The sequence below is a fragment of the Mandrillus leucophaeus genome, unplaced genomic scaffold (assembly GCF_000951045.1).
Source record: "Mandrillus leucophaeus isolate KB7577 unplaced genomic scaffold, Mleu.le_1.0 Scaffold1801, whole genome shotgun sequence".
Classification (NCBI taxonomy): domain Eukaryota; kingdom Metazoa; phylum Chordata; class Mammalia; order Primates; family Cercopithecidae; genus Mandrillus; species Mandrillus leucophaeus.
In genome coordinates this window covers 162361-178892 of record NW_012101812.1, presented here as the reverse complement: position 1 = coordinate 178892, position 16532 = coordinate 162361, and the positions used below count along the sequence as shown (strand labels likewise).

Here is a 16532-nt window from a genome sequence, read left to right as displayed (position 1 = left end):
TCTTTATTTTATTCTGTACATAAAATGTTTTCTGAATGTGTGCATGCATACATGTTTATTTGTAGCTAATGTTTTCCTTTACCATTAGTGGTTCTTGTGTTTTAGATATAATTTACCCCAAGGTTATCAAGATATGCTTGTATATTATTTTTTTAGAAGCTTTATCTCCTGGAACTCATTTTTGTGTATGGCATAAGTTAGGAGCCAAAGTTATTTTTTCTATATGGCTGGATAGCCAATTTGTCCGGTTCCACTTAAATGATTATCTTTCTCCCTGAGCACTGCATTGGTATCTTTGTTGTGAATGAGGTGATCATATGTGTGTGTCTGTTTGTGGACCCTTTTATTGTCTAATTGGTCTATTTATCTATCTTTATCTAAACATATATATCTTTATCTATTCCTGCATAACAAAATATTATTGTACACAAATCATACTATCTTAATTATTATGGCTTTTCTGACTGAAAATTCTTCAAATTTCTTCTTCTGGATGGCTTTGGCTATTCTTAGATCTTTGATATCCATACATATTTTAGAATCAGTTTGCTGATTTACATTTTCAAACAATCTGTTGAGATTTTGATTTGCATTGCATTGAATACATAGACTATTTGGATGAGAATTTTCTCTGATTTAATTTTCATAATCTACAAACATGACATATCTCTGATTAATGTAGGGCTTCTTTATTTAAGAAATGTCATGTTGATTTCTGGACAAAGGTCTTATGAATTTTTTATTAGATTTGTTCCTAGTTATTTGATATTTTCTGATGCTATAGGAAATGGAAATTTTAAAATTTTCTCTTTATAATTTTTACTGCTAATATGTGGAAATACAATTCCATTGTGTAATACTGACCTTATGTCCAGTGAGTATACCAAATTCATTTATTCTAACATTTGATATATATTCTTTAATTTTTTAATGTAAAAAACATGTTGTGTCTTTTATTTTTTGAAGAGCTGAGAAACCTTTCCCCCAAAACCCTAAAACACAAGCATCCATATCTTATTGACTGCAACTAGGAAATGCCTATTCCCAAACCAGTCACCGGAGTGGTAGTGAAATTACTACGACCTGGTTAGTCCACACTACTATTTATATATCAGCTACACTGTGTTATAAATCAGTTTTTCTTTATTTTAACCACATATGTAAATATTTAGACATTAATGATTTTATTATAAGTTTGAACATCTCTGTTGGATTGATAATTGTGGAATATTCCTCCATCTAAATGAGCTGAAATTACAGATCTTAAATTTTATAAATTCTTAGCAATCAGGCCAGGCATGGTGGCTCAAGCCTGTAATCCCAGCACTTTGGGAGGCCGAGGCGGACAGATCACTTGAGCTCAGGCGTTCAAGATCAGCCTGGCCAACATGGTGAAACCCCATCTTTACCAAAAATACAAAAATTTAGCTGGGCATGGTCACACACACCTGTAATTCCAACTACTCGGGTGGCTGAGGCAGGAGAATCACTTGAACCCAGGAGGCGGAGGTTGCAGTGAGCCGAGATCGCACCACTGCACTCCAGCCTGGGCAACACAGCGAGACTGTCTCAAAAAACAAACAGTAAATTATTAAGCAATGAGTAGTATGCTTAATATGTGAAAAATATTTGTGGCTTATTCAGGAATAACGAATTTTTTAAATGGCTTAGTTTATTTCAAAAATATACTGTTGATTATAAAATACAAAAATATCAGAATATTTAATATGTACATATATCAGACTTTTAAAAATAGTTGTCAATCACTGGTAAAATTGCTTGTGATTCAAATTATCTTAAACTTTTCTAAATTATCTAAATTCCGTACTGCAAGGTTTGCCAGACTTCGCACAACTGGCATTTTGGACCAGGTAATTCTATGTTGTTGGAGGCTCTCCTGTGCATTGAAGGAGTTGAGCAGGAAACTCGATGCCTATATGCTAAACGCTGGTAGAACTCCTCCTCCCCAATTATGGCACTCTTCAGACATTTTAAAATTTCCCCTGTGGGGCAAAATGCCCCTAGCTGAGAACAACAACTGTACTATGGTGAACAAAATTTTAATAACTAGGTAGATATAAAAATAAACAGATATAAATATAGATCAGTAGATACAGTACATCATGGTTTTTTTTAATATCGTAGCCATTTTCCTATGATATTAAAAATTTTTCAATCCCAGCACTTTGGGAGCCCGAGGCGGGCGGATCACGAGGTCAGGAGATCGAGACCATCCTGGCTAACACGGTGAAACCCCGTCTCTACTAAAAATACAAAAAATTAGCCGGACGTGGTGGTGTGCGCCTGTAGTCCCAGCTACTTGGAGGCTGAGGCAGGAGAATGGCGTGAACCTGGGAGGCGGAGCTTGCAGTGAGCCGAGATCGCGCCACTGCACTCCAGCCTGGGTGAGAGAGCGAGACTCCGTCTCAAAAAAAAAAAAAAAAAAAAAAAAAAAAAAAAAAAAATTTCAAAAACATCCTGTAACATCCTATATAAGTTTATTCTATAGGCATCTAGCATTCTCCTGGAAATTGAGGTTGTTTCAGATTTTTAAAAATAATTGATACTATAATAATCACCTTTGAGCATATAACACTGTGAAGATATAAGAGTATTTTTTTTTAGAATTCATGCCTGGAGAGGAATTACGCATTTCATATAAGACTTTTTATATGTATCATCATATCATCAAATTTTCATCTTGGAAGGTGCTATGAATTTATAATTTTATCCAGTAGTATATATGAGAGCTTGTTTTCTTACAATAGCTTAAAACCTGATTAAACATAATTCTTTTCAGAAATACAGTAGCTATATTTGCTTAGTACAAGAGTGATATATGCTCACTGAAACCATTCAGAAGATGAAGTATGAAAAGAATGAAAAACCACCCTTTCAGATTTTTTTAATGAGCACATAGATACATATATACTTTTAAATGGAACAGAGGCAAAGAGAAAGGAAAGGATATTGAAGGCAACAATGGAGTTAAAAAGAGGGGCTTCTTTAAAGTTTGAGATCTTCGAGGATAGCAAAACAGTAAGTAGAAGACATATGTATTCCTTTAAAGAGAGCAAGGATAGATAGGAGCATTTTAATTATTACTAAGTCAGGGACCATGACTAAGGCCCACAGAGATTCAAGAAAGGAGGAAAACTCTCAGAGAATAGACTGAAATGACTCCCAAGAGGAAAAGTGGATCCATAAAACTGGTGAAAATTGACCTACAGAACAAAGAGAATAGCTATAAGTGGGGTTTATACCCCAAAATTTCAACTATACAGGGAATAGTAGTTAACATGGTCATAACAGAATCACTGATTCCCACCATCTTCCTGATCTTTTCAATGGAGCAAGTTTTCCCTGTTTCGGTAAGTGGCACCACCATCCATAAAAATATAGGATTCATCATTTACTGCTGTTCTTCCCTCATGATCTCACAGCCGTTCAAGTTTCCAGCTGAAGTCCCAGACATCAAGGAACACAGACAATCCATCCCCACTATGTACTGTCTGAATTCTAGCTCTACAAAATCCATGGAAATGTTAAAATGGATGTTGTTTCATGACACTAAATTGTGGAATAATGATGAGCAGACACATTCTGTTCATTTTTCTTCTTCATTTATGTCCATCCTGTATTTTATCAATATTTTGTTTTCCACATTCCATTCTTATTGAATTCCTATTCCATCCTTCATAAACCATATTCTGTATTTCATTCTAAATTTCATTCTATTCTGGTATTTAAAAATCTATACTGCATATTTCATAGTCCATTTATTTCAGGCCATTGCACATTTTGTTCCATTCTATATTCCTTCCAATTTTGATTTCCTTTTATTTTCTTTAATATTTTATTTCATACTGTATTGCACTCATTCCTTTTCTCATATATTTTTCTTTTATTCCATATGACATTAGATATTTGTTTTCATTTTCTGTTCCATTTCATTTTCCCATTAAATTCCATTAAATTTCCAATATTCCATTTCACATCCTGTTCAAACCTGTATTCTACTCCCCATTTTATTCAAGTTTCCATTGCAGCCTCCATTTCATCCCATTCTGCATACCATTTCAAATCCATTTTCCATACTATATTATTTAATACTCCAAATAGCATTCCATTCTATTTTTGAGTTGCATTTCAACCCAATTGTTCACCAATTCCATTAAATATCCGATTTTATTCTGCTCAAAATATTATAACAGCGACATTCAGGAGACTAGTTTGTCAATATTTTTAATCAAACAATTACAAATGTGGCTGGGCACAGTGGCTCACGCCTGTAATCCCAGCACTTTGGGAGGCCGAGGCGGGTGGATCACCTGAGGTCAGGAGTTTGAGACCAGCCTGGCCGACATGGTGAAACCCTGCCTCTACTAAAAATACAAAAAATTAGCTGGGCATGGTGGTATGCACCTGTAGTCCCAGCTAGTCAGGAGGCTGAGGCAGGAGAATCGCTTGAACCCGGGAGGCAGAAGTTGCAGTGAGCTGAGATCATGCCACTGCACTTGAGCCTGGGCGACAGAGCCAGACCCCACCTCAAACATTAATTAATTAAAATAATTACAAATGTTCATAGACTTGTACCGAGAATTTCTCTTCTGGGAATTTATCCACAATGACACATTTAAGGATATGAACAATTTTTAATGAGAAGGATGTGTCTCACAATGATGTAAAATGTTGGAAACAGCATAAATGGTGGCCAATATGGGAATGTTTGAAAATGTAAGCTTCTTCTATAAACGGAGTATTTTGTAATTTAAAGTGGCCTTGTAGAAATTTGTTTACTGACATAGAAAGTGTGCTTTTTGGAACCCAAAGCAGGTTACAACGCAGTATCTATGGAGAAACTATTCCATTTCATAAAATAAAAAAGTTTAAAAACTATGAAATATGTATGAATGGCCTTTCTATCAACGTCTAAGTAAAAATTTCCAGCACTTGCCCATTGGGCATGTGAGGATTTAGGTGTAGTTTCCTTACATTTGCTTTTCTGTTTTGAGTACTGAACATGACACCTTTTGTAATAAATAATGACTAAAAATGAGTGGCCAAATATTAAACTTCAAGTCTGTACATTACAGCATATTTATATTAATAGGAGCTAGAGACCACGCTAAATAAATTAATATATGTTCATCAGCGGATTACTATGCAGCCCATACAAATATTTAAGGACGGTGTCACCCTTAAGAAATCCCAAACTGTGCCTTGGGGGAAAAGGCAGGGAGAAGCATCTGACTGGAAAGTTCTAAATCCCCCTCTGGTGTGTGGGACCTGAGGGAAGCAGCAGTGCTGAACATCCAGAGCCAAGACGGTGTGGGCCCCATTCCTCTTCTCGCCTTCAGGCCTCTGTGCAACCCTAAAACCCACCAGACCCCACATGGGGTCATCTAGATGCCTGGAGGAGTTCCAGGGTGGTCCCCTCAGGCATCGTGCCTGGGTTCATTGTCCTGACCGGGTGCAAGGAGGGACACCTGGCTAGGAGATATAACCTGCCGGCCAGTGTGGCATTTCTTTCAAATGACCACTTAAGCCTCAGCCACGATTTGGGGTGACTCAAATCCTTCATGTAGAACACACACACTCAAATCGTTCACATAGAACACACACACGTCTTAGGGGTGGACACACATAAACAGGTGTCTTAGGGGCCCCGTGTGAGGAGAGGAGATTCACACTATTGACCCAGTGGCCAGGCTTGACCCCAGAGGGCTGGAGCACACACTGCCGGTTGAAGACAGGCGCCTGGCTGTGGGTTGCACGGTTCCGGATTGGACGGCTCCCGGGAAGAGAGGCGTCATCTGACGTCCAGCTCGCCAATCAGAGTCGAGGACTTGCCGAGCTCCGCCCACCTTCTTGCTCTACCACCTCGCGCTCTCCTCAGGCAGCAGTAGCAGCTGCGCTCCTCGCTCTCTGAGGCAGAACCTGGCGTTACGGCCACCCAGTCAGACATGGAGAAGGAACAGAAGCACCAGCAGGACAAGGTGCAGGGAGGGCTTAACAACAAAGCCGCCCTTGCCTCCGGGGATGCCTGCGGGACCGAGAATCAAGATCCTGCTGCTTCCGTCCCCACAGTCTCCAGCCAAGCATCTCCCTCGGGCGGCGCCGCTCTGAGCAGCAGCACAGCCGGTTCTTCCGCTGCAGCCGCCACCTCCGCCGCCATTTTCATCACCGATGATGCCTCGGGGCTGCCAATCATAGCTGCTGTGCGGAGCGAGAGGCATTCTGACCTCCGGGACTGTCTCAGTCCTCACGAAGTCTTTGGGTGTGTGATGCCTGAGGGGGGCAGCCAGGCCGCTGTGGGACCCCAGAAGGCCACTGGCCACGCCGACGAGCACCTGGCCCAGACCAAGAACCCCCGGAACAGCCGTCGTAGGAAGCAGCCCCGCCGCAACCAGGCTGCTCCGGCTCAGAAGCCCCCAGGGCGGCGTCTGTTTCCTGGGCCTTTGCCGCCATCTTCTCCAGGGTTCCGGCCCAGCAGCCATCCCCGTTCCGGGGCTTCTACGTCGAGTCAGGCAACCCACCCAGGCCCTGCACTCCTAAGCCACGCATCTGAGGCAAGGCCTGCTAGCCAAAGCCGCATCACCCTGGCAGCTTCTGCTCTCCGCAGACGTGCATCTGGTCCAGGCCCTGTCATCCGACGCTGCACCACCCAGCCAGGCCCTGCTTTTCCACGCCGCGCCACTCATCTAGACGCTGCTCGCCTAAGCCCTGAATCTGAATCTGCGCCAGGCCCTGCTCGCCGAGGCCGTGCATCTGCGCCAGGCTCTGCCCGTCGAGACCGTGCATCTGCGCCAGGCCCTGCCCGCCGAGGCCGCGATTCTGCGCCAGGCCCTGCCCGCCGAGGCCACACATCTGCGCCAGGCCCTGCCCTTCGCGGCCGCACAGCAAGGTCAGATCCCGCTCATCGCAGCACCAGCACGACGCCAGGCACTGGTCTCCCGAGCCGTTCCACCCAGCGAAGTTCAGCCCTTCTCAGCCGCGGCTCTCTGTCTGGGCCAGCTGATGAGAATCCTTCCTGTGGGGCTGGCTTACGAAGGCTTGCCTTTCAGAGCAGATCAGGCTCTCCTGATCCTGAGGTCCCAAGCCGTGCTTCCCCGCCTGTTTGGCATGCAGTCCGTATGCGTGCCTCCTCACCCTCACCCCCTGGGAGGTTCTTCCTTCCCATCCCTCAGCAGTGGGATGAGAGCTCCTCCTCCTATGCTTCCAACTCCTCCTCCTGCTCCCCGAGTAGGTCTCCTGGCCTAAGCCCCTCTTCCCCTTCCCCTGAGTTTCTGGGCCTGAGATCTATCTCCACTCCTAGCCCTGATAGCCTTAGGCGTGCCTTGATGCCTGAGTTTTATGCTCTGAGCCCTGTCCCTCCAGAAGAGCAGGCAGAAATAGAGAGCACAGCTCACCCTGCAACACCGCCTGAGCCGTGACCCTCTATGAGCATCCTGTAAGACCCACAGAAGGAGTCAACATCTACCCACTTTGTGAATGGGCTGCTTGCCCTGTAGTTACCTGCGAGGTCTCCCAAAGTTCCAGCCATTAACCAACATTCTGAGTAGTTTTGAAGCCTCTCCTCCCCATGATTCCACCACCTAGCACTTACCTGCTTTTGGCCCTTGATTCTGGGCCACCCTCTTCCTCAAAAGTTTGCCTTAGCCCTTGAGCTGAGATTTCTGTTTTCCAAGTTGCTTTTCTGTTATGAAATGTTTTAATTAGTAAAATAAGTTGGTTGTTTTGTTTTTAAAATGTAGAGGTGTGTGTTTTTTTATTGCGGTTCGAAAAATCGTTAATCCTATATCATATTTGGAGGGTTAAAGAAAATTAACATACTACCTCTTTGGACGAGAGAAGAAATAAAATACTGTCCTAGCAATAATTTATTCCCACTGGCCGCAATGGAGTTCTGTGCAGGAAGTTCCCACTTAGGTTTTATATACCCTCGTAGCAGAGGTGATTTGCAACTTGGGCAAGAAAAGGGGGCAGGGTTTAACCCAGGTGGCTGGAGAAAAGGAGGGGTGATGGAGACATCCAGGGTCAGGAAAGGAGAGGGCATGATGAAGTTTGGGGTGAGAGGGAGGGGGACGATAACCTAGATGGGAGTAGGGAAGCTGGGAGGAAGATCCAGAATCAGGAAATGGAGAACAGCAGGAGTCAGAAGCTTGAGAGGGGAACATCTCAGATTCTAAAGGATAAAAAAATGTTTATGTGTGGGGAACGGGCTCCTGAGGTCTTTGGGGGTGGGAAGAATGTGGGAGGGTGATTCAGGGCTAATAATTCATGGGAAAATGGTAAGCCATTCAGTGAAAATGCGTGTTAATCGATACTGTAACAAAAATAATTGTAACTGAGTTTGAGCAGATACGTGAGGGTGTGTGTGTGTTTGTGTGTGTGTGTGTGTGTAGACATTTGGAGAGAACTACATGGGCATATGCCATGCTGTAACAAGGTGTATATCTGTTTTTTTAAATAACCGGTGATATGGTCTTCTATAGTCGACAAGTTCCACATTGACCACATAACTATTTTTGTAAATTAAACTCAGCTGTTTTTCAAAAAATTTAAGCTGTAGAAACATAATAGGAGAGACCACATTAAAAGAACAGGGTGAAAAAATATAAAGCAAACCAGCAAAAGAAACTCCCTTTCCCTCCTTTCTCATATTTCTCCTCTCCTTTGCTATTCTGTTATGTGAACAGTACAGGCATAGACCTGACCAAAAAGGGCCCTAGTCACAATTTGGAGGGTCCTGTTCAGGCCCTGCCCATACTTTATTCACACCACAAAGCTAAGAGTCCACAGGGACAAGTGGGACCTATGCGCCCACCAGGTCCCAACATCCTGCCACTTTTATAGGAAGTGTTTCAGGTACCCTCATTCTTCAAGGCTGTTTCTAGGGCCCGCAAGGCCCTATTCTCAGGGTCCTTCCTAAGGAAAGAACACATATTTTAAAAGCTCTGACTTTGTTGTATTTCTTTTTCTCGAGTAATTCTAGATATCCAAAGACTAGGACAAAAAGCAGACAGTTTCAATGCAGCAAGTCACAACCTCCCAGTATTGGCGGGCCTACATTTATTCCCATTTCACAGATGTGGAAATTGAGGCTCTGAGCAATTTTGTGATTTTCAAAATCTCATACCTAATAGAGTTTGGCTTCAGAGTCAGAATTACTGGGTTTGAATTCTGGTGTTCCTATTGAATCACTGTGTGACCCAGTGCAAGTTAGTTAACCTGGGATCCAAAGCTTCTGCATTTGTCAATTGGGCACAGTAAGAGTGCACGCCTCCAAGATTATTGTAAGGATTAAAATGGATGGTGCATATTAAGTGCTTCCAACAGTGTCTTGCACATCATAGGTGCCCAGTAGAGATGGTTCTTATTCTGATTAGGATTATGATCATGTGTCCAGATATTTCTGACAGCCCCTTAACATTTTACTAGTCTTTCCTAAACACCAATACTTTCAAAATCAAACTGGCTGTTTCAGAAATAGGAAGGGACATTCTTTATTGTACTTAGTACTTCAAAATATGAAGGCATTTCCACAAGCTATTGAGCAACATTTTCACCAATACCAGAGACCACTGTGCAAAAATGTAAAAAAAAAAAAAAAAAAAAAAACAAACAAAAAAAAGGATTGAGCCTCGGAGGTACAAACTCTAGGAATTTAACAAATGTATACTTGCAGCAGTTACATGAATGCTTCTGAGAACAGCAGTTTTCCTCCCAGCATTATTTGTATCTTGTTTAAAATATTCATTTTAACGAATGAATGGAATACATCAAGGATTAACATTGACTGCAAGTTGCCTTTATACAATACCTGGCATGCATGATATAACAGGTAAAACTCATAGTATGCTTGTGTGTGTTAAGTACTGTTTTAACGTTTATACATACACTAACTCATTTAATTCACAGAACAACCTTAGGAAGTAGATGTTCATATTGAGCCCATTTTGTAGATGAAGACATTGAGGAACAGAGGTTACATAAAATATAATATGAAGGAAAGACACATTGCACTGTGGACTCTGTCATGGCCCTCTTGCGAGGTTATTAACTTCTTTTGTGAAGTAAATTGCATGATATGCCCCTGCACAGGGTACTACTGTTTTGCCAAGTGTGAAGGTAATGGTTTGGGCATATTCATCTGCTATTTATTATGAGAAATGGTGTTGGTTTTATATTGTGTAAATTTACTCTATCAACCTAAACTTCATATGGAAGGTGAAAAATTCTAGCCCAACCACATTAACTCATTTCACTCATGAAAATATTCACAGGTGGAGGTTGTAATTGATTGTGTAGGAAAGGCTTATCTACCTAGAAGCAGGAGCCGGTTTAGAAAGTAACAGCAACATTACAGGCCTTTCCTAGGAATTTGTGTGCCCTGTCTGTAGCTTCCCTATGTGTCTCCATGTCTAAGTGGTGTCCAATCCCCAGAAACAGCTGTGAACTGGGAAAGAGATGGGGCTGAAAGGCCCATTTCAGAGCCCTGCACTCCTCACAGCTGAGCACAGCTTTCACCCCAGGATTCCTCTGTGGGGAACACGGAAATACCCGAAAATCCTTCAGCTGCCTTTCCCTGGAAGTTGCCACAATCAGCTACTATACTGAACAGGGCTGGTTTTATAGGCACGTGACCTGTGCAGTTGCACAGGCCCCTGCTTGTTTTAATGATGTGTTGTTGCCATCTTAATTGCTTAATGATTTTTGAACCAGTTGTCCCACATTTTCATTTTTCACTGGACTTCAAAAATTATATAGCTGATCCTAAAACTGTTTTTAGTACTTAAAAAAAATTTTTCTAGCAAACAGAGCACCAGGAAGTGTAGCTGGTGGCTGGTAATAAAAACAGATGACATTGTCATAAGAGTGAGCTTAGGGTAATGCAAACTGCATGAGACACGGGTTGGACAAGCCTAGGCTTGAAATTTGCCCCATCTCTGCCTTGCTGTGTGACCTTAGGTAAGGTTCATAATCTCTCTGATCCTCAGTTTCCACACCTGCAAATTGGGGATAATAGTATCTACTTCATACTAACAACCTCTGAGAGGAGCCTAGGCTAATCCTGTCTACCCATCCTTCTGGCTGTTGTTTAGGGTCCTTCCCCTGTGTTCCCAGAGCCTCTTGTTCTTACCCTTGCCAATGCCCTCATTACACAATTTTGGGAATTATATTTCTGTATAACCATCTTCCCACTAGACTATGGGAACTTTGATGACTTGGATAGAGCCTGGATTTTCCCTCTGTCCCCAGAACCTAGGGGCCCTAGGCCTTGGTAGGTGGAAAGAAGTATTTCTTGGCTTAATGGTAATAGTATAAGCTACATGCTTAATAAAGAATAACAACTAATTTACAAAATATGTGTTGGAAATAATATGTAAGAAGTGTGTAAACCCAAGATACTTCCCTACTTAAATTTTCTTCACTCAGGGCATGGCCTTTTATCCTTTTTTTCGGAACCATCAAGAGCCAGTGTTTTCCCGATATCTTAACTTCGTAGTGTAACTGGCACTGGCATCTTCTGTTACTCCCTCAGTCTCAGATTTGGCCTCACAGTGGACCTGCATTGGACACATCACTGAAGGCTTCCCAAACACAGTGTTATTGGTGCTAAATAGGCCCTCAAGAAATATTTGTTGAATAAATGCCTTGTTAGATTAATAGAAGCCAGCTAATTACATTATTTTATTTTATAGGTAAAAGGGTTCAATATCATTTGATCTTATACTGGCAAAATCGAGGACATGAGCTAAGAAGTCAGTGGAATTGTGAAGTTCAAGTGAGCATGTTCACACACACACACACAAAGAGCCCACTCTCCCGGTGTTCTGTTTTTTCCATGACCACTCATTTCCAGTCAATTTCACTTTCTTCTCTCCTGTGTTCCATTTTCACATCAATACACTATACTGCAGATGCCATCAAATTCATCAGATACAGACTTTTATTGAGCTTCTCAGGTTGTGTGACTGCCTTCCCAAACAGAATGTGAGATTCTTGAGGGCAAGGAACATGCTATCTTGGTCATTACAAAAAACAGAATCCAAAATAATGCCTAAAATATGGTAGGAGTCACTGAATAGTTGTTAAATTAATTAATCTGTTGTGACACATATGAAAAAATATCTGCCTTTCATTTTGAGGATCGTTGTATAGGCACCATTATTCTATAGACACTATCTGTATAGGCAGTGTGTGTGTGGCTTTTTTATATCAGTTACCAGATGCATTCTGATATTCAGCTGTAAGGAATTGAGAGAGGATTATTCCAATTCTTCTTTCTACAGCATTTTTGTATAGTAAGTAGTACAGTTTTCAGTACACACCTTAAATAAGGATAGTGTTTCCCAAACCTCAAGCATTCTTAAGAAACCTTTAGGATTTCTTAAAATTTTCCTTATTTTTATTTTTCCCTTTCCTTTTTACTTTCTCTTTCATTATCTTTCCCTCTTCTCTTTCTCCCTCCATCTTTCCCTCCCTCTCTTCCCACTTCCCCTCCTTCTTTCCTTCCTTCCACTGTATGGATAGTCCACAATTTTTATTTATCCAAACACATTAATTGATATTCGATTTGTTTTCATGTTTGGGCTATTACAAATAAAGCTTCCATGAACACTCATGTACAGATACTTGTATAGACAAGCTTTCTTTCCTCTTGAGTAAATACCTAATAGTGAAATAGCTGGGTCATGATAAGTATTTGTCTAACTTTTTAAAAAATGGTCAAATTGTTTTTCAAACTGTATGTAGAGTTCTATATTCCCACTGGCAGTGTATGAGTCCAGTTCCTCCACAGCCTTGCCAACAATTGATGGGGGCAGACATTAAAATTTTAGACATTCTACCATCAATTATAGACTGCATTAAGAAAATGTGGCGCATATACACCATGGAATGCTATGCAGCCACAAAAAAGGATGAGTTCATGTCCTTTGTAGGGACATAGATGAAGCTGGAAACCATCATTCTCAGCAAACTATCGCAAGGACAGAAAACCAAACACCGCATGTTCTCACTCACAGGTGGGAATTGAACAATGAGAACACTTGGACACAGGGCGGGGAACATCACACACCGGGGCCTGTTGTGGGGTAGGGGGATGGGTGAGGGATAGCATTAAGAGAAATACCTAATGTGAATGACGAGTTATGGATGCAGCAAATCAACATGGCACATGTATACATATGTAACAAACCTGCATGTTGTGCACATGTACCCTAGAACTTAAAGTATGATTTAAAAAAAATTTTTTAGACATTCTAATAGGTGTGTAGCAGATCTCGTGGTGGTTTGTTGTTGTTGTTGTCGTTGTTGTTGGGGTGTGTGTGTGTGTGTGTGTGTGTTTGAAATGGAGTCTCACTCTGTTGACCAGACTGCAGTGGCGTGATCTCCGCTCACTGCAACCTCCACCTCCCGGGTTCAAGCAGTTCTCCTGCCTCAGCCACCCGAGTAGCTGGGATTACAGGCGCCCACCACTATGCCTGGCTAGTTTTTGTTTCTTTTAGTAGAGACAGAGTTTCACCATGTTGGCCGGGCTGGTCTCAAACTCCAGACCTCAGTGATATGCACACCTCAGCCTCCCAAAGTGCTGGGATTACAGGGGTGAGCCACCATGCCTGGCCTCTCATGTTTTTAATATGAATTTTCCCAATGGCTAATGATGTTGAGTATCTTTTCACATGCTGATTTGTAAATACTCTGGCAATTATTTATTGGGCTGTTCATTTTCTTACTTTGAGTTCTGAGAGTTCTTTATATATTCTGGATACAAGTCTTCTGTTAGATATGTGACTTGCAAATATCTTTTCTCACTCTATTGCTTATCTTCTTATTTTTATAGTACCTTTTGAAGAGCAGAAATTTTTAATTTTAATGAAGTCCAATTTATCAATTTCTTTTATAAATCAGGCTTTTGGTGTTGTATCTAAGAAATATTTTTCTAACTCAAGGTCATAAAGCTTTTGTTTTACATTTTTCTCAAATTTTTATATATTTAGCTCTCATATTTAGTTTTATGATCTAGGTTGAGTTAATTTTTAGATATCACTCAAGGTATAGATCAACATTCATATTTTACTTTTGGATGTGGATAACCACTGGTTCCAGGACCATTTATTGAAAAGATGAACATTTTCCCACTGAATTGCCTTTGTGCTTTTGTTGAAAATCAATTGACCATATATGTGCTGACTTTTCTGGACTCTATTCTATTACATTGAATTTCAAAGAGCCAGGACCACACTATCTTGATAACTGTTACTTTATCTTGATAACTGTTACTTTATAGTAAGTCAAAAAGACAGTTTCTTCTTTTTCAAGGTGGTTCTAGCAATTTCAGCTCTTTTATAATTCTGTAAGAATTTTAGAGCCAGCTTATCCATTTCTACTAAAAAAATCTCCAGATTTATTAAATATAATTTGAGATATAATAAGCCACATATATTTAAAGTACACAAATTTGTATATATTTTGACATATGTATATACCCATGAACCATCACCACAATCAAGATAATCAATATATTCACCAAACTCCAAAAGTTTTCTCCTGCTTAACTGTAATCCCTTCCTCTTTTCCTATATCCTTACCCTGTCCATAGGCAATCAATTATCAGCAGTCTGTCACTACAGATTAATTTATATTTTCTATTTTTTTTATTTTTTATTTATTTTTTTTTTTTTGAGGCGGAGTCTCGCTCTGTTGCCCAGGCTGGAGTTCAGTGGCCGGATCTCAGCTCACTGCAAGCTCCGCCTCCCGGGTTTACTCCATTCTCCTGCCTCAGCCTCCCGAGTAGCTGGGACTACAGGTGCCCGCCACCTCGTCCGGCTAGTTTTTTATGTATTTTTAGTAGAGACGGGGTTTCACCGTGTTCACCAGGATGATCCGCCCGTCTCGGCCTCCCAAAGTGCTGGGATTACAGGCTTGAGCCACCGCGCCCAGCCTAATTTATATTTTCTAAATTTTATATAAATGGAATCACACAGTATGTATACTTTTATGCTCTGGCTTCTTTCTCTCAGCATACTTATTTTCAGATACATCCATATGCATTTGTTGTATATGTCAATACATTATACTGTTTTAATCAATGAGTGGCATTATATGTATATACCAAGATTTATTTAATCATTTACCTGTTGAAGGACATTTGGATTCTGTTTAATTTTTGACTATTACAAACTACTATGAATATTTTTGTATGTGTTTATATGGACATATTCTTTTCCTTTTCATGAGTGAATACCTAGGTGATGAATGACCTAGGAGATAAATATGATAGGCATATGTTTAATTTTGTAAGAAACCTCCAAATATTTTTCAAAATGGTGGTATCATTTTACACTCCCACCACCACTGTGTGAGGTTTCCTGTTCCCTTACATCCTTGCCAAACCTTAATATCGTTTGTGTTTATAAATTTTCACATTCTAGCTGTGTAATGGTAGCACATTGTGGCTTTAGTTTGCATTTCCTTAAGAACAAATAAGGTTTGTCTTTTTTTATGTGCTTGTCAGTAACATAATTTCATTTGTGAAGTGTGCAAACAAATGTGAACCTAAAACAGCCAGTCCTTCAAGATGGATTTTGAGTGGTTAATGGGACCTAAATTTAAAATACAGCCAAGCAGCCATTTGCTGACTAGAGGTCACACAGGTACTCTGAGTTTCCTGGAAAACTCATGCCTGTGTTTACCTTTCGGGCTTTCAGAGCTCACAAACCAATTGGTTGGGCTCTGAACCAACTAATCAGAGCCCACCTACCTTAGCCAAAGAGAGCTCAGTTGTATCGACCAGTTAGAGTTCAGCTGTGTTCACCAATCAGAACCAAGCAAGTCTGAATCCTACATTTGTACAAAAGGTCCTGACTGGGAACCTGGGCAAGAACTTTCTCTGTGAAAGCCAAACCATCTCTTTGTTCTCTGGAATACAGTTTTGTTTTACACAGAAGGCTGTGTCCGTTTGCAAACTGTTCATAGGAATTCAGTCTTTCCTCCAAATTCCTTTTCAGAGAACTTTTGTTTACATTCTTAGTGTCAGAAACAGAATTTGAAGCGATCCCCAACTGCTCCCAATGCCGTTTGAGACAACGTATAAGCGTCTGCAAGAGCCTCCTGAGTTCTCCCGTTGTCTTCTCACTGGTGCCAGGGCTTCAGGGATAGGCTGGGGTAAGTTCTCTCAAATTCGGACTTCCTACCCTTTGTTTAAGGTCTCAGAGACTTTATTCCTTTCCTGTAGGTTCCCTCCATCCAGACCCCAAAGGAGACCTTCCTTTCGTCTCCTGGATGGGATGGGGGGGTCGGAGGCTTGGGAGGGTGGCCTTCCCAGCCAGTTCCCCCGATCTGGACTCTGAAGGGGGCATTACCTGTTGGCCCTAGGCTTAGTGGGGGGCCTTCCAAGTCTCAGCCAGTTCCCTCCATCTGCATCCCAGAGGTGGCCTTCCCAGTCACCCCGGGTTTAGAGTGTTGAGGGATTCAGGAGGACAAGAGAGACCTCGGGTTGAAAGAGGAGAATCTTTATTGAG

The 16532-nt window shown here is 41.3% G+C and overlaps 1 protein-coding gene across 1 annotated transcript; it reads left to right on the top strand.

The window, feature by feature from the left end:
* Nucleotides 1-5890: 5890 nt before the first annotated feature.
* On the top strand, nt 5891-7514 carry LOC105537889 (chromosome unknown open reading frame, human CXorf67). Its single transcript, XM_011977585.1, has one exon. It carries the CDS (start codon nt 5967-5969, stop codon nt 7434-7436), a length of 1470 nt encoding a protein of 489 aa, XP_011832975.1. The 5' UTR covers nt 5891-5966; the 3' UTR covers nt 7437-7514.
* Nucleotides 7515-16532: the final 9018 nt, after the last annotated feature.

Bases quoted from the DNA above. Each gene is read 5' to 3' on its own strand.
- LOC105537889 (XM_011977585.1), top strand. From the start codon at position 5,967: ATGGAGAAGGAACAGAAGCACCAGCAGGACAAGGTGCAGGGAGGGCTT.